Genomic DNA, 20,111 nt, shown 5'->3' with positions numbered 1-20,111 from the left:
ACCCTGGGGAAGCTGTTTCTGGGCTCAGCCCCTTAGCAGGTACCTTGGGCAATGTCGTCTTGTCTCTGCAGGCAGGGCCGCTCCACCTTGTGTCCGGGTTGGGGTGGCTCTCGCTCTGGCTGCTTGGAGCACCTGCCCTCATTGAACACATGTGGCAGGTTGGCTGTGTGCACTTGTCGGAGCTGCTCATAGTCACTCAGAGCGGCTGTCAGGTCCCAGTTTTTGCCTATGGGCAAGAAATGACAAGAAATTACAAAATTAATGATCTCGTTGTAGGAAAAAACTCTGCAGGGAGGGTTCCTCATCAGCACATTGACTAATGAACCTTCCACCAGTACTGCTGAAATTTTTCAAAGGGGTAAAATGGCCAGACGTGTAATCTCTAAAAGTAGAAGTTCACACCTGTGACTGATGCCCACCTGAAATATGTGACTGTATTTACTCTCACTACCTTTAGATTCACATACACACATTTCAAAACATGACACTCCTAATTATCATGCCTTCCTTCACCTTTTTGAAAAATCAAGTTGTAGAGCTTACTCTCTGAGAGAAGCAAAACATAAGCTAAAAGAAAATCAATAAAAAGAATTCCCAAATATTCTTTAGGCTTTTGCTTACAGGTTTACTTCTCTTTTTAAGCTTAATATGGGAAAAACAGAAGCTTAGGAGACATTCCCTGTGTAAAAGCCTTACTAGGAAGCAGACTTCAGAGCTCTGACCCTGAATTGGGTGAGATGCTAGTCGGATTGGGGTCCTGGCCTGGGATAGCTCTCAGCCGGGTCTCTGGGAACTGAGATCCCTGCGGGGTGCTAAAGGGGACTCTTTGCAACACTAGGGGGAGCTGTTGTAGGGGCTGGAACTCTGGGTTTCTAATTCTGGGTCTGGGTAAATGGACTTCTAATAGAGGCACGGAGGCATTGGACACTGCATCTGATTCATCAGGCATCATGAGATTTTTAAAGACAAAGAATTAAAAGGCAAGATTTCATTTTAAAGAGCAAATAAAATCTTATCCTCTCCTGGTTAACTTTGAAGTGCAGGTATTAACCATATTGACCTAATTATATGCTGAATTATGTTGTATCTACAATATAATGAGGCTTCAAATGTATAAAATAATATTGGGATGTCTTTTTTTCCCTTCCACTTCTAGTGCAGACTTGATACTATCAATTGTCATAGTTAAATTATATTGTACAGGCATTGGTAATTTAATCACATATTTCTTTTTTCTCCATAGTTAACTAACAAAGACGCAATAGCTGCATATTTGCACCATCTCAGTGTTTAAGAGGAGCAAAATAACCTGTCTGGATCACACAACAGAAAACATAGCAGGAGCTGATGTTTTTGTAAATAATAAATATGGGGTATTGGTGTAATGCAGTCTGATTATCGTTAGTAGTAGAGGTAGAGGTCATGGCCATGGGGCTGGGGTGGTGGCAATGACAGGGCTGGTTTTGGGAAAGGAAACTGAAGCAGAAATATCAGAACACACTTGTTCTTACATGGACTAATAATCACAGTGTACAAATACTACCTGTATGATCAAAACCTGGCATTTTTCAAGTCTAAGTAGTAGTAACTATCAAATGGGCATTAGTATTCCAAGAAGAGAAAGATGAGATCCTGCCTTTAGGGAAATTATGTCTTAGCAGGGGTGATAACTTGAGTGGGCACCCAGGCATCGCTGAGGGGGGCAAATGCCCAAGGGAGGGTCAAACTGTGTGGAGGAAGCACGTCAAGGAGAGGGGAGTTCCAGTTCCTCTCTCAAAATGCAGACATATCACTATGGATGTGTCTATTAGCAGTAACATCAGCAAGATGAATTCTGATTGTGAAGAGGGATGAGAGGGCAGAGAAGCAGCTCAAATGGGGAACCTGAGGAGCTCCAGGTACAGCCAGAGGTATTCTCATCTCCAGGACCCAGTAGGGGACAGGCACTATTCTGGCACAACACAAAGAGAAAATGATGCACAGACTGATTACAGCATTTACTGGCAACCCCTCACTTTGCTACTTTACAGTGTTTGCACGTGGACCCTCCAATCTGGTTTCTTCTACTGAGTTGCATCTCCTCTGTAGGGCTGCCTGCACTAAAAAACTAGTCCTGGCAAAGTTATGGACCCTAATCCTGTTGGGGAGCACTGTAATGGGGAGCCAACACACTCTTGCCTCACTGTGCTTCTGCCCAGTGCAAAGAGCCTCTCCTTTTTTTTTTTTGTATATATTTTTTTATTGGAGTTCGATTTGCCAACATATAGCATAACACCCAGTGCTCATCCCATCAAGTGCCCCCCTCAATGCCCATCACCCAGTCATCCCAACACCCCGCCAACCTCCCTTTCCACTACCCCTTGTTCATTTCCCAGAGTTAGGTGTCTCTCATGTTCTGTCATCCCTCACTGATATTTCCCACTCATTTTCTCTCCTTTCCCTTTTATTCCCTTTCACTATTTTTTATGTTCCCCAAATGAATGAGACCATATAATGTTTGTCCTTCTCCGATTGACTTACTTCACTCAGCATAATACCCTCCAGGTCCCTCCACATTGAAGCAAATGGTGGGTATTTGTCGTTTTTAAAGGCTGAGGAATATTCCATTGTATACATAGACCACAGCTTCTTTATCCATTCATCTTTCGATGGACACCGTGGCTCCTTCCACAGTTTGGCTATTGTGGACATTGCTGCTATAAACATTGGGGTTCAGGTGTCTCAGTGTTTCACTGCATCTGTATCTTTGGGGTAAATCCCAGCAGTGCAATTCCCAGCACCATTTATTGAAGAGACTGTCTTTTTTCCAGTGGATAGTCTTTCCTGCTTTGTCGAGTGTTAGTTGACCATAGAGTTGAGGGCCCATTTCTGGGTTCTCTATTTTGTTCCATTGATCTATGTGTCTGATTTTTGCCAGTACCACACTGTCTTGATGACCACAGCTTTGTAGTGCAACCTGAAATTCAGCATTGTGAAGCCCCTGGCTCCAGTTTTCTTTTTCAATATTCCCCTGGCTATTCGGGGTCTTTTCTGATTCCACACAAATCTTAAGGTGATTTGTTCCAATTCTCTGAAGAAAGTCCATGGTATTTTGATAGGGATTGCATTAAATGTGTCAATTGCCCTGGGTAACATTGACATTTTCACAATATTAATTCTTCCAATCCATGAGCATGGGATATTTTTCCATCTCTTTGTGTCTTCCTCAATTTCTTTCAGAAGTGTTCTGTAGTTTTTAGGGTATAGATCCTTTACCTCTTTGGTTAGGTTTATTCCCAGGTATCTTATGCTTTTGGGTGCAATTGCAAATGGGATTGACTCCTTAATTTCTCTTTCTTCAGTCTCTTTGTTAGTGTATAGAAATGCCACTGATTTCTGGGCATTGATTTTGTATCCTGTCACATTGCTGAATTGCTGTATGAGTTCTAGCAATCTTGGGGTGGAGTCTTTTGGACTTTGTATATACAGTATCATGTCATCTGTGAAGAGGGAGAGTTTGACCTCTTCTTTGCCATTTGATTGTCTTTTATTTCTTTTTGTTGTCTGATTGTTGAGGCTAGGACTTCCAGTACTATGTTGAATAGCAGTGGTGAGAGTGGACATCCCTGTCGTGTTCCTGATCTTAGGAGAAAGACTCCCAGTGTTTCCCCATTGAGAATGATATTTGCTCTGGGCTTTTTGTAGATGACTTTTAAGATGCTGAGGAATGTTCCCTCTATTCCTACACTCTGAAGAGTTTTGATCAGGAATGGATGTTGTATTTTGTCAAATGCTTTCTCTGCATCTATTGAGAGGATCATATGGTTCCTGTTTTTTCTCTTATTGATATGCTCTATCACATTGATTGCTTTACAAGTGTTGAACCAGCCTTGCATCCAGGGGATAAGTCCCACTTGGGCATGGTGAATAATCTTCTTAATGTACAGTTAGATCCTATTGACTAGTATCTTGTTGAGAATTTTTGCATCTGTGTTCATCAGGGATATTGGTTTATAATTCTCATTTTTGGTGGGATCTTTGTCTGGTTTTGGAATTAAGGTGATGCTGGCCTCATAGAATGAGTTTGGAACTATTCCATCCCTTTCTATCTTTCGGAAGAGCTTTAGTAGAATAGGTATTGTTTCTTCTTTAAATGTTTGATAGAATTCCCCAGGGAAGCCATCTGGCCCTGGACTTTTGTGTCTTGGGAGGTTTTTGGTGACTGCTTCAATTTCCTCCCTGGTTATTGGCCTGTTCAGATATTCTAGTTCTTCCTATACCAGTTTTGGTAGTTTGTAGTTTGCCAAAAATGCGTCCTTTTCTTCTAGATTGCCTAATATTGACTTATAGCTGCTCATAATATGTTTTTAAAATCGGGGATCCCTGGGTGGCGCAGCGGCTTAGCGCTTGCCTTTGGCCCAGGGCGTGATCCTGGAGACCCGGGATCGAATCCCACATCGGGCTCCTGGTGCATGGAGCCTGCTTCTCCCTCTGCCTATGTCTCTGCCTGCCCCCCTCTCTGTCTCTGTGACTATCATAAATAAATAAACATTTTAAAAAATCGCTTGTATTTCTTTGGTATTGGTGGTGACCTCTCCTTTTTCATTCGGGATTTTATTAATTAGCGTATTTTCTCTTTTGTTTTTAATAAGGCTGGCTAATGGTTTATGTATCTTATTAATTCTTTCAGAGAACCAACTCCTGGTTTTGTTGTTCTACAATTCTTTTTCATTGAGTTCTGCTCAAATCTTTATTAACTCTCTTCTTCTGCTTGGTGCAGGTTTTATTTGCTGTTTTTTCTCCAGTTTCTTTAGGTGCAAGGTTAGCTTGTGTATTTGAGTTTTTTCCATTTTTAAAAAAAATTTATTTATTTATGCATGACAGAGACAAAGAGAGAGAGAGAGGCAGAGACACAGGCAGAGGGAGAAGCAGGCCCCATGCAGGGAGCCCGGCGGGGGACCCGATATTGGGACTCCAAGACCATGTCCTGGGCCAAAGGCAGGCGCCAAACTGTTGAGCCACCCAGGGATCCCCAGGTTTTTCCAATTTTTTGAGGGATGCTTGCATTGGGATGTATTTCCTTCTCAGGACTGCTTTTGCTGTATCCCAAAGATTTTGAGCGGTTGATTGTTTCTTCATTCTCATTAGTTTCCATGAATCTTTTTAATTCTTCTCTAATATCATGGTTCACCCATTCATATTTTAGCCGGATGGTCTTTAACCTCAACATATTTGAATTTCTTCCATATTTCTTCTTGTGATTGAGTTCAAGTATCAAAGGATTATGGTCTGAAATTATACAGGGGAGAATCCCAATCTTTTGGTATTGGTTAAGACCTGATTTGTGACCCAGTATGTGGTCTTCTGGAGAAAGTTCCATGTACACTTGAGAAGAATATGTATTCAGTTGTGTTTGGATATAAAATTCTGTAAATATCTGTGAAATCCATCTGGTCCAGTGTATCATTTAAAGCTCGTTTCTTTGGAAGTGTTGTGCTTAGAATATCTGTCATTTACAGAAAGTGCTGTGTTGAAGTCTCCCAGTATTAGTGTATTATTATCTAAGAATGTCTTTACTTTGGTTATTAATTGATTGATATACTTGGCAGCTCCCACATTCGGGGCATAAATATTCATGACTGTTAGGTCTTCTTGTTGGATAAATCCTTTAAGTATGATATAGTGTCTCTCTTCCTCTCTTACTACAGTCTTTGGGGATAAACCTTAATTTATCTGATATGAGGATTGCTACCCCTGGTTTCTTTTGACGACTGGTTGAATGATAAATTGTTCTCCAACCTTTCATTTTCAAGCTATAGGTGTCTTTGCATCTAAAATGAGTCTCTTGTACACAGCAAATAGATGGGTCTTGCTTTTTTGACCAGTCTGAAACCCTATGTCTTTTGATGGGATCATTAAGCCCATTCACATTTGAGTTACTATTGAAAGATATGAATTTAGTGTCATCATAATACCTGTTCAATCTCTGTTTTTGTGGATTATTTCTTTGGGCATCCTCTTTTTTTTTTTTTTTTTTTTTTTTTTTACAGAGTCCCCCTTAACGTTTCTTGCAGAGCTGGTTTGGTGGTCACATATTCTTTCAGTTTCTGCTTATCTTGGAAGCTCTTTATCTCTCCTTCTATTCTCTTCTATCTCTCCTTCTATTTATCAGCTTTGCTGGATAAAATATTCTTGGCTGCAGGTTCTTCTCATTTAGGACCCTGAATATAGTCTGCCAGCCTTTTCTGGCCTGCCGCATCTCTGTGGAGAGGTCTGCTGTTAAACTAATATTTCTCCCCATTTAAGTTAGGGATCCCTTGTCTCTTGCTGCTTTAAAGATATTCTCTTTATCTTTGGAATTTGCAAGTTTCACTATTAGATTTGAGGTGTTGAATGGTTTTTATTGATTTTAGGGGGGGAAACTCTGTATCTCCGTATCTGAATGCCTGTTTCCCTCCTCAAATTAGGGAAGTTTCAGCTATGATTTGTTCAAATATGCTTTCTGTTCCTCTGTCCCTTTTGGTGCCCTCAGGAACCCCAATTAAATGTAGATTTTTCCTTCTGAGGCTGTCATTTATTTCCCTTAACCTTTCCTCAGGGTCTTTTAATTGTTTTTCTCTTTTTTCCTCAGCTTCCTTCCTTGCCATCAACTTGTCTTCTATTAACCCTCGTCGTTAGGACCTCCAGTTTGGATTGCATCTCATTTATTTGATTTTTAATTTCGGCCTGATTAGATCTAAATTCTGCAGTCATGAAGTCTCTGAATTCCTTATGCTTTTTTTTCAGAGCCACCAGTAGCTTTATAATTGTACTTCTGAATTGGCTTTCTGACATCGAATTGTAATCCAAATTCTGTAACTCTGTGGGAGAGAGTACTGTTTCTGATTCTTTCTTTGTGGTGAGTTCTTCTTTCTAGTCATTTTGCTCAGTGCAGAGTGGCTGAAAACGAGTTGTATTGGAAAAAGGAAGAGAAAGAAGAAAAATAAAAAGAAAAAACAAAAACAAAAACAAGGAGGGGTATCCTCTGGTTCTATATACTGTAAATCCCTTGACTTCCCCTGGAGCTTTCCAGCGCTGCTTGGCCAAGGACTTGCTCTTCCCCTATCCTTCCAGCTGGTCTTCTGTGGGAGGGGCCTGCTGTGCTGATTCTCAGGTGTGTGTGCACCTGGGGGTGCTGTTCCACCCCCTGCCAGGTGCACGGCTCAGTGGGAGCTGTTTATCCTGTGAGGCCCCTGTTCCCTGGCAGCCTGCTCCATCCCAGGTGACACCAGGAAGAACAACACCACTGGTGGTGGCCAGGTCTCCAGCTCTAGAGTCAGCTCCTGCAGTAACTACCACAGTCTCCTAGTCCACACTGGCCTGGAAGTTCCGTGGGCAGGGGGGGTGCTGATCTGCACAGCTTGGGGGGCACCCGGCAGCAGGAGCGTCCTTGCTGTCCTGTGCCCTCCCCGCTTCTGTCTGTCCCTGGGTGAGTTCAGGAGCCTGGGCTGTGTGCGGGGCTTGTGCCACTAGAAATGCGCTCCCGGGGCCTGCAGCCCCCTCTACATGGAGCTGCCGCCTGAGCTTCCCCCGAGGCCCCGCCAGGGTGCACGTTCCAGCCCTTTACCAGGCTGGGCCTGCAGTGTGTGGCACGCTCTCCTCAGGGTGCACTTCCTCTGTTAGTGACCCCGGGAACCTAGAGGCTCCACTGCCCCTCCTGCTGTTCTGCCGGGTTTCCCTGCTAAGCACCTTTGCATTCGGGAAGAATCTGGTGCCGATTTTTAAAGTTCCTGCTTCTCCGGGACTGGGTTTTCCTGTCCTGGAGGCTCTCGCTGCCCAGCCTTAGCCAGCTCCTCACAGGGGCTCTTCCCCCACTGGATGCTTTTATATTTTTTATCTTCCTACCTTGTCAGAAGTGCAAACTCTTCTCTCTGTAGTGTTCAAGCTGTTCTCTCTCTAAATCTCAGGTCAAATTCATAGGTTTTCAGTCTGATTTGAAAGTTATCTAAGTAAATTGGTGGGGATAGGTGACTTGGAGGAACCCTACTCCTCTGCCATCTTGCCTTGCCCCCTCAAAGAACCTCTCCTGCTGGTCCTGCCTGTTCCCTGCCTTCCCAGAGCCCCCAACCATGGTTCTCACTAGGAGGCATTCAGGCCCAAGTGTGAAAGCAGGCTCAGAGTTGTTATGTGGGCCTCCAGTGCTGCAGCCCAGAGGACTGTAGGATGAGGTGTGCTCCCATGGCATGCATCTAATAGATGATCAACTGAGACACCACTGACAAGAGAGGTGTCCCTCCATCTGTGAAGGGCTGTGAGTTCTGCTTTTCTCCCCAGTGACTTCTCAACACTGATTTTCTGTCTTGCTCATTCCTTTCTGAAGTCTTCTATTGCTGCCTCATACTCACGCTCTCTTTACTATGCACCTGCCCTGTATTCTTAACCAGTGAGCATGCTGGTTCTAATTGTGCTGCACCTAGTCATAGAGATTCGATAAATGTTAAATGAGAACGAAGATGGAAGGGAAGAGGGGCAGCAGCACTGTCCACAAAAGCCTAGCTCCCAAATGCTCCTTTCAAAGATTTTAAGGAATTCCTCAAAGAGTCAATACTTCAGTGCCCATGCATGTGGAAAGGCCACTGACTTGAGAAGAAAACAAGACAGATGACAAACACACTCACAAATTGTTTAGGAAGTTAGAGTGCCTCAAGATACGCTATCTGTTATGTACAATTCCCAAGATGTCAACTCAGGAAAACCAGGGTTGTATATGGTGATTTATAGACCATGGACCAGGGATGCCTCATTGATTAGCATAAGCATTGGTGCATTGTACAGGTTGTATCTACAAACAGGAAATCTAGGGACTAGGAACAGGGTGGGTCCCTGCTGGCCTGGAAATAGGTTTGGTGATCAGAGATCATATAGGTCAAGCTCTCCTTTCTTTTCCATTCCAAATCTCAAAGAGTCCTAACTGATGTCACCTTGAGTCAGGATGAGTAGGAAGGGCCCAGAGGCCCACCATGGCCTCACCACCACAATGGATGGGCCAAATCTCAGTTGGAATTAATAGGCTGGGTGATCAGGGTGGCCATAGGCTGTGTGTGCCCCTGAAATCAGGACACTCATTTTGAGGAAGGTATTAGTCCAGGGGAACTGTCAAGAACATAGCCTGGTCGAGCCCTGGCTCCACCTTGTAGCTACTTCTGTGACAGTGAATATAGCATTTTACCATGCAAAACCTCAGATTACTTTTCTGTACAATCAGGGAGAGTAAAATCCATATAATGGGAATTCTTAGGAGGGTTAAGGAGACTAGGAGGTAGTGTTTGTGAGGTTCTTAGCATGTGGTGGTTAGTGTTATGATCATTCATTACTAGTTCTTGCTATATCTAAACTCTATCACTTATGTTTGAAATTCAGCTACTAAGTGGCAACTGAGATTCAAATGCAGGTCTGTCTTGATTAAAATCCAAGCTTTTGGGACTATAGTTCCCTTGAACTCAGTCTTGTTTAGGGCATCACAGCTTCTGGTTATGGTCTAACTTTCACACCTCTTCCCTGCCTTGGTCATCCATCATGACCCTTGACTTCTTCTTCTCTTGCATTCCTTACTGTCCATCCCCACTCTACGAATGTTTTCAGCTGCTGGGTCCTTGCTCTCTTTCCCATGCACTTAACCTGTACCATGTGAAATTCTTATTCAGGTGTCAGTAAGTCCATCTCCTAAACACAGCAGGCCATTAGGCCAATGGGAAAACATTAGAAGGTCTCACTAGAACATGGACATTTAACGTTTCCTTTAATCCTACACTTCTGAATACTCTATGTCCCCTTTTCTGGCTGCTTTGCCTTTTCTTGTCATTAAGACACCCATTTTTATTCTTTTCTTTTTTTTCTTTTCTTTTCTTTTATCTTATTTTATATCCTAGTTTTGAAGATCAAGACTATGTCTATGTGAGTATCTTAAATCTAGTTATAATTTGTAGCCTAGGCTTCAAGGCCAAATATCTAATTATGGCAGAAGATAGTTGACTATCCAATTTCTATTCTCCTCAAATTCTTTATGCACAGAATGCTGACTTATTTGAGATTGAAAATAAGACACCTAGAAATACTCATTTTTCTCCTGTAGCCAATCTAAGATCTCCAAAATATGTTCCTGTTGTCATCTCTCTCCATATTTGCTTACTCTGTTCCTTCTTCCAGCAATATTTCCTCCAGGCAGAAAAACAGTACAACTATATGAAAGAAGACCTCAATGTAGGAAATAAGGAAGCTACCTGTTAATTTTTTTTCTTTTTAGCTATGCCTCAATTTGTGCTTATCACAATACAGTAGGTTATAGGTTATTGGATTATTAAAAATCATAGCTCTCATGCTACGTACCAAAATCTCTAGTACAATTTACCAATGGAATATTTGTGCTTTAAACGTCAAATTCATTTGATTTAAGGAGAACATCATATGAAGTCAGAGCTCAAGTTAAATTTAACATCTGCATTTTGGCTCTTAGAGAGATGTATGCTGCTTTAATTTAGCACAGAAGTATCACATTAATGAAAGGAAACTATAAAGCAGAGATGCTGAGCTCACAGGAAGATGCAAAACTTCTTTAGGAATTGACTAAACTCAGGAGAAAAAACAAAAAAAGAGTCAAAATCCTTTTTGAAATGAAGTTAAATATTAAATCAAACAAAGCAAAATTCAGGTCAAAAAGTATGACTTAAGATGAGGGCACTAAAGGATTCAAATCACAATTGCAGATATATTAATCATGCTCTTTCTTTTCTGTAGTTTTCTGTAGGTCTTGCTGACCTAGGAGGGACTGTCCTTCTCATGGCTAACCGATTCCTCAGGATAGCGAACCACCTCTCTGCATGTGCCTTTTATGTGCAAACGAACCAATCAAAACCTCTTACCCAACTATGCATGATCAGGCTTTCATAGGGCAAATGCTTCCCTATGCTCATCAGCTAGGGCCAGGTAAAACCTGGGACAGCCTCTCCATCACAGAACCTACTAAAATTCCAAATAGCCAATCCTTAAACTGCTTGTCCTGCTTATCCTGTTTTACTTACTCCTTTCTGCAGAAACCACACCGCAGGCTCTTGCTTATATTCTTATGTCTTCTGTTTTAATATGTATCCGAAATTTGTTCTAATCAGGTGTGGTAAGACATACAGGCATGGAAATCACTGTCACAAAGGAAGAAATTCCCTAGGAACAGGAGGCATGTCACACAAGCCCACACAGAGGAGTGCCAGGGTCAGTCAGGAGTACCAAGGCCAGTCAGGAGTGCCAGGGCCAGTCAGGAGTACCGGGGTCAGTCAGGAGTAATGGGGTCAGTCAAGTGTACTAGGGTCAGTCAGAAGTACTGGAGTCAGTCAGAAGCACCAGGGTCAGTCAGGACTACCAGGGTTAGTCAGGAGTACCAGGGTCATTCAGGAGTAATGGGGTCTGTCAGGAAGCATAGGGAAAGGGGGAAATATAAGCACTCCTCTGTGTGGGCTTGTGTGACATGCCTCCTGTTCCTAGGGAATTTCTTCCTTTGTGACAGTGATTTCCATGCCTGTATGTCTTACCACACCTGATTAGAACAAATTTCGGATACATATTAAAACAGAAGACATAAGAAGTACGAATACATGCATACTAAATAGAAAAGCAGAAGCTTTACAAAGCAGAAATTGCCATGAAACACTAAGATAAATACACTGACCTTTACTATTAACAAGAGAATGCCATAAATAGCAGGATACATTATAATATGGTAACAAACAGCCTCCAACCTCTCCAGGGCATAACAATGAAGGCTTGCTTTTTACTCATCCATGAGTTGGCTGTGGGTTAGCTGAGCACTGTCACACTTTGTCACTTTAGGATTCAGGTGGAAAGAGCAGCTGGTCTTAAAAACTGCCTCTCAGTATGACTGAAAGACAAAAATCCCTGGAGTATCTCCCATTAACAATCAAATACTCTGGCTCAGTAGTGTCCCCTCACTTCTGTTCACAACTCGTGGCTGAAACTAGGCATAGGGTCCAATCCCACCACAGGGGCTGGGAGGGGCAGGCACCCAATAAGGGAGGAGTCAGATTGTAGAACATTATTGTCCTTGAACAGTGCTAATGACTAACACAGGATGTAAAATGAACATACATAAAACAATAGCCTTTCATACATAAACAAAAAACAAGTTAGATGACATAATGGAAGGAAATATTCCATTATGCAATTAAATAATTGTAACTAAAAGATAAAATACTGAGAAATAAATTTAAAAGAGATGTGTAAAACATCTCTGTGGAAAACATGCACTGTCTCTCATAGGCACAAAAGTGGAACTGCACACACTATGTTCTTAGTTTGACAGACTCAATATCATCATTTCTTTCTAAGCCCACTTACAAATTTAATATGATCCCAACAAAAAATATAAGCAGGATTTAGAATTAGATCAGCTGATTTTAACATTCATTTGGAAAACTGAGCAAGAATAAGCAGGGACCCTCTGAAACAAAAGAGCAGTGAGGAGGGAAGGGCACTCACACGCATGGAATCTGCTCTACTGTTTCAATAATGCTATATGAACAATTCAGTAAAGCCATGGAACATAAGGGAAAGTCTCAGAGAAGCTGAAATATATGTGAGATACCAAAAGACAGATACTGATCTGGGGAAATATCTGCATTTCATATTACACACCAGGAGTCATCTCTGAGGCAGGTCAGATGCTGAAAAATCTAAGGAGGCAACATGCAAGCAGGAGGGCTGGTGGGGACGAGGTGGGGAGACTCAGGGGAAGAGGCAGCAGACCCACAGTGAAGGTGCCTGAACTGACTGGCAGTACAGAGGAAGAGATGGGCCTTCAGAAGAATTTGCATTGTAGTAAAAGGCTCAGACATAGAGAAGGCTCTGGAAGGGGGCGCTGCCCACAGTCAGGGAGAGCCTTGGATATAGTGACCTCCTTCTCCTGTGGGTCACACCTGGAGAGGGACTCAGCTGTGAGCCATCAGCAGGGTCACTTCCTGCTCTCCACCCTGGCAGGAGTACCTGGGCCCCTGACAAAAGGATCTGAGCACAAGGGCAAATGCCACACCCTCTATTTTCTCCTCGTAGGGAGTGCACATGTATGTGTTTTGCTCAGAAATCAGTTAAGGGGGAAAATACATTAACAACTCAAGAGATACAAGTAAAGGATAAGAACAAAAATTTCATGGAAAAATAATTATAAATGGCTCTTAAAATATACAAAAAGATTCTTAATTTCACTTGCAAAATAATTGCAAATTACAAACACACCAAGAAACCATTTTACACATATCAAAGTGGTGAATGCAAAAGTTGGCAACCCACTTGGTATACTAAGCTTGGTGGTTAACAGACTCGCTCATCCACCTGTTGCTAAAAGTACAGAATGATATAATGCCAAGAAAGGCGATTTCCCAGTATTCATCAAAATTACAGGGCATTTATCCTGTGACCCAGCCACCCCACTTCTGGGCTTCTGTCTTATAGAAATATCTATACACATAAAATGGGGTATGTAAAACATAGTCATTGCAGCAGCATTTATAACAGTAAAATAATGGAAACAAGCTAAGTGTCCATCTATGGAAGAATATTTAAATAAACCACAGTACACTCCACTTAACACAATGATATGCTATTGCATGAAACAATGATGAAGCTGCCATGGAAAGATCTCTAGGACATATTTAGGGAGTGAAACAAGCAAGGTGTTAAATATTCATAATCCTACCTTTTGAGTAAGGGTAGAATAACATATACATACATTCTCTCTCTATATTTATATATAAATATAAGTGTGCACTTGCATTTGCATACACAAATGCTAGAAAGGTAAATAAGAAACTAATACAAGGGGTGATCAAGGATCACAGAGAAGTGGGGGGCAGGGGACAGAGGGAGTATGATATTGTCAATATCTTCCCCTTTTGAGTTTTAAACTATTTGAATAAATCAGTTACATAAAACAAAAAGTAAATAAAACTAAATGTAATTTTTTAAAGGATTAAACAATAATTACCAGTATTTTAAGTGTTTCACAGTGAGAACTTTTCCTTAATACGTAGCCTGCCATAACTATAGAAATGGAAGACTTTATCTCATTTACATTTGCAGGCAACAATTCTGAATTTCCTGGCTATTAAATACAGACAAAAATAGAAAGAACCAATTGAAGGAACTGAACCTCCTAGCTAGCTGATATTTGTAAGGCTGATTTAATTAGCTTATTTTTATAGAAATGTGGAGATGGAAATCAGCCCAAAGGCTGCCTCAACTAATCTTCCAATAGGTTGTAGTTTACCAGATGCTTGTGCAAATATAACAACTATGATAATATAACAAAATTATATGACTGATATTTTGATTTTTTGATGTAGAAAAATTTAAAAAAGACACTGGTACTATTTTGTATTCTATTGCCAGCTACAGAGGCTGGTGTGTGCAGTAAATTTAAACATATGTTGAAAGAGAAAATATATTTATGCACATTTAATCTTTGACCCACTGCAAAATGGTTTTTGTGATCCCTTTTCTACTGAAGCAGCTCTTCTCAAGATTCCCAATGAGCTCGATGTAGATAAATCCAAGGTCATTTCTCTGTCTTGCATCAATAAAGTTCTCTCTCTTCCTTGATTTACTCTTCTTTTTGGGAGGAGAGAAGGGGAGAGATCTAATGTATAGCATGGTGACTGTCATTCTCTCACTTCTAAGATGTCACACTACCCTAATCATCCTCTTATTTTAATAGCTGCTCTACTCCTTTCAATAGTGCTCTTTCTCCTTTACTAAATCCCTAGATGTTGTCATTCCTCAGTGCTCAGATCGGGGCCAAACTCTGTTGGGAGGTATTTGAAAGACATTTTTACCTTTGACTTAAAGGAATGTAGAATTAAGAGGAGAGCTGACCTGTGCTGTTATTCCCTGTTCTTACTGATTAGAATGCAGACATGATACCTGGAACTGTGGCAATCATGTTGCAAACATGACACAACAAGTGTGAAAAGGCCAAATGCTAAGAATGCTGAGTAAGGAAAAAAAAAGCCTGAATACAAATCTGGACAGATGACTGGAAGCAACCACCTAACTAATACAGAAAAAAGAGATAGGACAGAGGCCCACACTGTATTTTGGCATGAGTCTGACAAGGCACCCAGGACGGGATGTAACTTGGGACTTGAAGGATGATCAGAGGTGCTCTCATTTAGGCTGAGAACTGAAAGTGTGAAAGCTATCCTGGAGCAGGAGGAGCAGGGGAAGTGGGCTGGGAAGAGGACAGCACATGGATAAACCTGGAGGTTAAATGAACTGGTACATTAAGGCACTGAGGTAGTTAAGATGAGTACAGCACTGAGAGGAGCCAGGAGAGACCACTTGGGAAGGATGCAAGAGGGGAGATGGATGTGTTGGGACAGGGCACTCCTTGAAGTGTCTTATGAAATATGTGCTGGGGTTTGAACTTTATACCAAGGCAAATATGAGCCATTGGAGCATTGCTGAAGGAATAGGGTTTGATCAAATCTTTATTTTACAAAAATAAAGTACTTGTATTAAAAATTACTCTAGCTAAATAGGAGAGATTGCATTAGAATTGGGGAAGCTGGAGGCAGAAAGAATGTTAGGAGGGGGCCACAGCTATATAGATGAGAAATGAGATGGCCTGACCCAGTGACAGTGAGGATGGAGAAGTGGGGGTTCTTCTTAGTGCTGGACCAGAGGGAGAGGGAGAGATGAAGGCAGGTGTCCAGGATCTTATGGACTGCTCAGGAAATGGCTGGCTAACTTACAGTAATCTGCATCTGGAAGATTACTCGGCCATTAAAAAGAATGAATTTGCATATAAAACTGATTTGAGGGGATTTCAGTGAAGTAGTGTTGAGTGAGAAAAGCAATATGATGACTGTGTGCAACATACAACATAACCTCCTTTGGCGACACAAAGCAAACACAGCTCTGTCTGGTCCACATACAGCATCATTATGCCTTAGCATCCAAGGTCAACCCTAAACACCCCTGCTACTTTTGCATACCATTGCCACATCCTAGGAGAGAAGCATGAGTGAATGCTCCTGGAATTCCCTTCCCAGCAGAGTTCTGGAAACAGCTTCCAAAGAGAAGCATTCATGCAACGTTGACTGTAAGGCTGAGCATGGGCTGGTTTTCTATGGAGGGTTGCAAGCAGATGGCTGGGCAGAGAGCAGATGGAGATTGTCTATAGATTTGGGGCAACTCCTGAGAAGCACCTACTTGCCAATCCAGCTGCCAGGGTGGGTGGGTGGGTGGGGCATGTGACTCCCAAGCCCGCAAGGACCTCCAGTGAGCACCAGTGAACCTCTCACTCTGAGCGTAGCTTCTCTGATTTCACATACTTTCTCTGTTTATAAACCTCTAGTTCTCTTTCTTACTTGGAATACCTGGAATGACTTCTGTCTTCTTCACCAAATGCTGATGGATACAGAATTTGGTACTGGAAATGGTTCCAGGAAAGCAGAAACAAAGAGATGAAACTAGTTCTCTGATGCCTTAGAAAAGCCAACAGCTGTTGTGATGCATAGAAGGGGAATAGAGTATGGTGAATAAACCCTCTTGACTGCACTGGGGAGAATGCAGGAAAAACAGTGACCAGTAGGACAATGAGCAGAAAAGACTGGGCTTTGAAAGCTGGATGAGATCCTGAGAATGCTTAGTGGGTTCTGATGGACCCGGGGTCTTTGACTCTCCAGTTGTCCTGAGCCTCCTGGACCAGCAGAAGCAGCCGCTCCTCCCTTGATCAAGTCTAGTGCTCCCCACCCCCACTCCAACCATTGTCTGAAGATCTGGCAATGACCCTTTCTGAGCAGATGTGTTTCAGGGTGATGCCCAATTCACCTTTAAACCTAGGTCTCTTAAAAGTTTTCAGATTCATAACTAAGAAGATGGCCTGGGAGAAAGTCCCATAAATACCAAAAGAATTCTAAGGTTTTTGCCAGTAGAAATCTAGAGGACATAGGATTAGATTTTACAAATGTTAAACTGAGAATTGACCAACACCAATGGCAAAAGCAAATGCTGTGTTAAAGGTGCAGGGTCTGGATATGAAGGTCTGGTTACTAGGTGAATAGTAAGGGGAGCAGGGCAGGTGCCATGGAAGAAGGTAGTACAAATTCCCCATTTGGAGTCTGCAAGAGGTGGGATTCAAGATATGGTTTGCATATGTTCTCCCTTGCTTTGTTATATATCTATAGGCATATACAATTCAACTCATTCCCTTCTCCCTTCCTTGTCATATAATATAAGGTAGGCTAGGTATGATTAAGGTCTTAATTCGGTCTCCGAGTTATATTTTATCAAAGATGGGTCATAGTCTTAATCAGGTGAGGAATGAACACAACTCAAGATGGGTTTGTGACTTATGAGACTTTGTACTTCCTGTACAAAGGAAGTGGTGAGAAGTGAGCACATCTTCAGTAGCATGGGGGAATTAGCAGGATGTGATGTTATTGTGGCTGCTTATTTAAGTATGGTCAAGGATATGTGTGGATGAGGATTGAGAAAAGGGATAGAGAGTGCCAGAGATGTTCACTGCCAACTCAGTCACTGCCTTTCCTACACTCCCTTTTATATTTTCCTCTGCACGGTGTGGCAGAAACCTGCGGTGACACTTCCAGAACTGTTTCCTGATAGATCCCAGGTTTAAAGGAGAAGCACTCATGCAAGGTTTGCAAGGCTGCAAGGAGAAGTCATCATGCTCCAAGGCCAGCTGTGAGCAGACACAGATCCCGGGGTGGCTCCAGGAAACCTGGTTCTTGTGAGTCACAGCTGCATCTAAGAGGGTGCCTGCAAAGGAGCTGCTTTGTGCTTGGTGTAGTAGGTAGCAACAGCAGCAGCCTGGCCCCTCTGACATTCCTGAGGTTGAGAGTGATTCCCAACTCATTTGCTTCTCTCTGTGGCATCCCTGATCTTTGCTCCATCAACACTTTCAATGGTGGTGCAAGCCTCTATTGTATTGAAATCCATCTCACTTGCAAATTTGAAGTCTAAGATGTTCCTAACATCTCTGGCTGCATTCCTACATGTGTACATGTACCTGTCTCTGTGTGTAATATATATTACATATGTAACTGCAGATGACTATTTGGGGAAAAATATGGAAGGACACATATTAAGTTGTCAGTATGGGTCTCTAGTAGTTGGTGGTGATATGCATATAAAGGAAAGGAGGGGGTAGGTGAAGACAAGAAAAAAAGAAGACTTTCTAGAAACAAATGATACATATGTTATGAAAATTAGGTATCTGTGTGTATGTGGATGAACACACTAAAATAGGAAAAGGTAGGAGGGGCTAGGGTAGACATTCTGCAGGAATTCTGAAGGACAAAGATATACTAGTCAAGCTTATACTTTCTTTGGGGGGGGGCGTCTTGCAGCCAGTTAGTATTATGTAATTATCATCTAACCCTTAATATTACTATAGGAGCAAATATATTTGTTCAGCTTCTTTCTTCCAAGGTAGAAGGAACACAAAAGTGCAGGGGTAGGGCAGCTTGGGTGGCTCAGCGGTTTAGTACTGCCTTCGGCACAGGGCATGATCCTGGAGACCAAGGATCGAGTCCCACCTCGGGCTCCCTGCATGGGGCCTGTTTATCCCTCTGCCTGTGTCTCTGCCTCTCTCTCTCTCTCTGTGTCTCTCATGAATAAATAAAATCTTTAAAAAAAGTGCAGGGGTATGGAGAGAGACCAGAGAGCGGAGACTGTTCGGCAGGAGCCATCAGCCTCAGCTCTGACAGGTTATTTCTTTAAAAAGAGCTAACTTAAAAAAAAAAAATTGAAGTATAATTAACATACACAGTTATATTAGTTTCAGGTGTACAATAAAATAATTCAACAATTCTATGCAATTCTCAGTGTTCATCACAACAAATGTACTCTTAATCCCCTTTATTTCACCACCCCTTTCTTCCCTCTGGCAACCACCAGTTTCTTCTCTGTATTTTAGAGTATTTTTTTGTTTGCCCTATTTTTTCTTTTTTTGTTCATTTGTTTTGTTTCTTAAATTCCACATATGAGTGAAATAATATGGTATTCGTCTTTCTCTGTTTGGCTTACTTCACTTAGCATTATACCTTCTAGGTCCATTCATGTTGTTGTAAAGAGAGGGATCTGACTCTTTTTATGGCTGAGTAGTGTGTGTGTGTGTGTGTGTGTGTGTGCATACCGCATCTTCTTTATCCATTCATCTATGGATAAGAGTACTTGTGTTACTACCATATCTTGGCTACTGTAAATAATACCTCAATAAACAGAGAGATGCATTTATCTTTTCAAATTAGTGTTTTCATACTCAACGGTGAAAAACAGAGCTTTCCCTCTAAGATCAGGAACAAGACAAAGACATCCATTCTCACCACTTTTATTCAACATAATACTGGAAGTTCTAGCCATAGCAATCAGACAAGAAAAAAACAGGAATCCAAATTGTAAGGAAGTAGTAAAAATGTTGCTATTTGCAGATAACATGATACTATCTATACATTGAAAAACTCTAAAGATTCAACCAAAAAATTACTAGCACTGATAAATGAATTCAATAAAGTCATAGGGTACAAAATATACAGAAATCTATTGTATTTCTATGCACTGATAATAAAGTAGCAGAAAGAGAAATTATGAAAACAATCCCATTTACAATTGCACCTAAAATAACAAAATACCTAGGAATGAACTTAACCAATGTGAGAGACTTATACTTTGAAAACTATAAAACACTGATGAAAGTAATTGAAGATGACATAAACAAATGGAAAGAAATTCCATACTCATGGGGATGCCTGGGTGGTTCAGTGGTTCAGCCCATCTGCCTTGGGCTCAGGGCGTGATCCTGGAGCCCCAGATTGAGTTCCACATCAGGCTCCCTGCATGGAGCCTGCTTCTCTGGAGCCTGCTTCTCCCTCTGCCTATGTCTCTGCCTCTCTTTTTCTGTGTCTCTCATGAATAAATAAATAAAATACTAAAAAAAGGAAATTCCATGCTCATGGGATAGGAGAACAAATATTGTTAAAATGTCCACACTATCCAAAGAAATCTACAGATTTAATGCAATTCCTATCAAAATACCAACATTTTTCACAGAACTATAACAAATAAAACTA

General features: G+C 41.7%; 1 protein-coding gene across 4 annotated transcripts in view; it reads right to left on the bottom strand.

The window, feature by feature from the left end:
• Window positions 1-20,111, bottom strand: part of OTUD7A (OTU deubiquitinase 7A) — a 385,116-nt gene that overhangs the window by 94,266 nt on the left and 270,739 nt on the right. For all 4 annotated transcript variants that reach the window (XM_025437156.3, XM_025437155.3, XM_049108005.1 and 1 more), the window contains one exon: window positions 44-226. In XM_025437156.3, coding sequence (XP_025292941.3) covers window positions 44-226 — 183 coding nt within the window. The remainder of the gene's footprint in view (window positions 1-43; window positions 227-20,111) is intronic.

This window comes from Canis lupus, chromosome 3 (assembly GCF_003254725.2).
Source record: "Canis lupus dingo isolate Sandy chromosome 3, ASM325472v2, whole genome shotgun sequence".
In the NCBI taxonomy this organism is placed as follows: domain Eukaryota; kingdom Metazoa; phylum Chordata; class Mammalia; order Carnivora; family Canidae; genus Canis; species Canis lupus.
The sequence above is the reverse complement of the archived record's forward strand: the minus strand, read 5'-3'. Positions and strand labels throughout refer to the sequence as shown.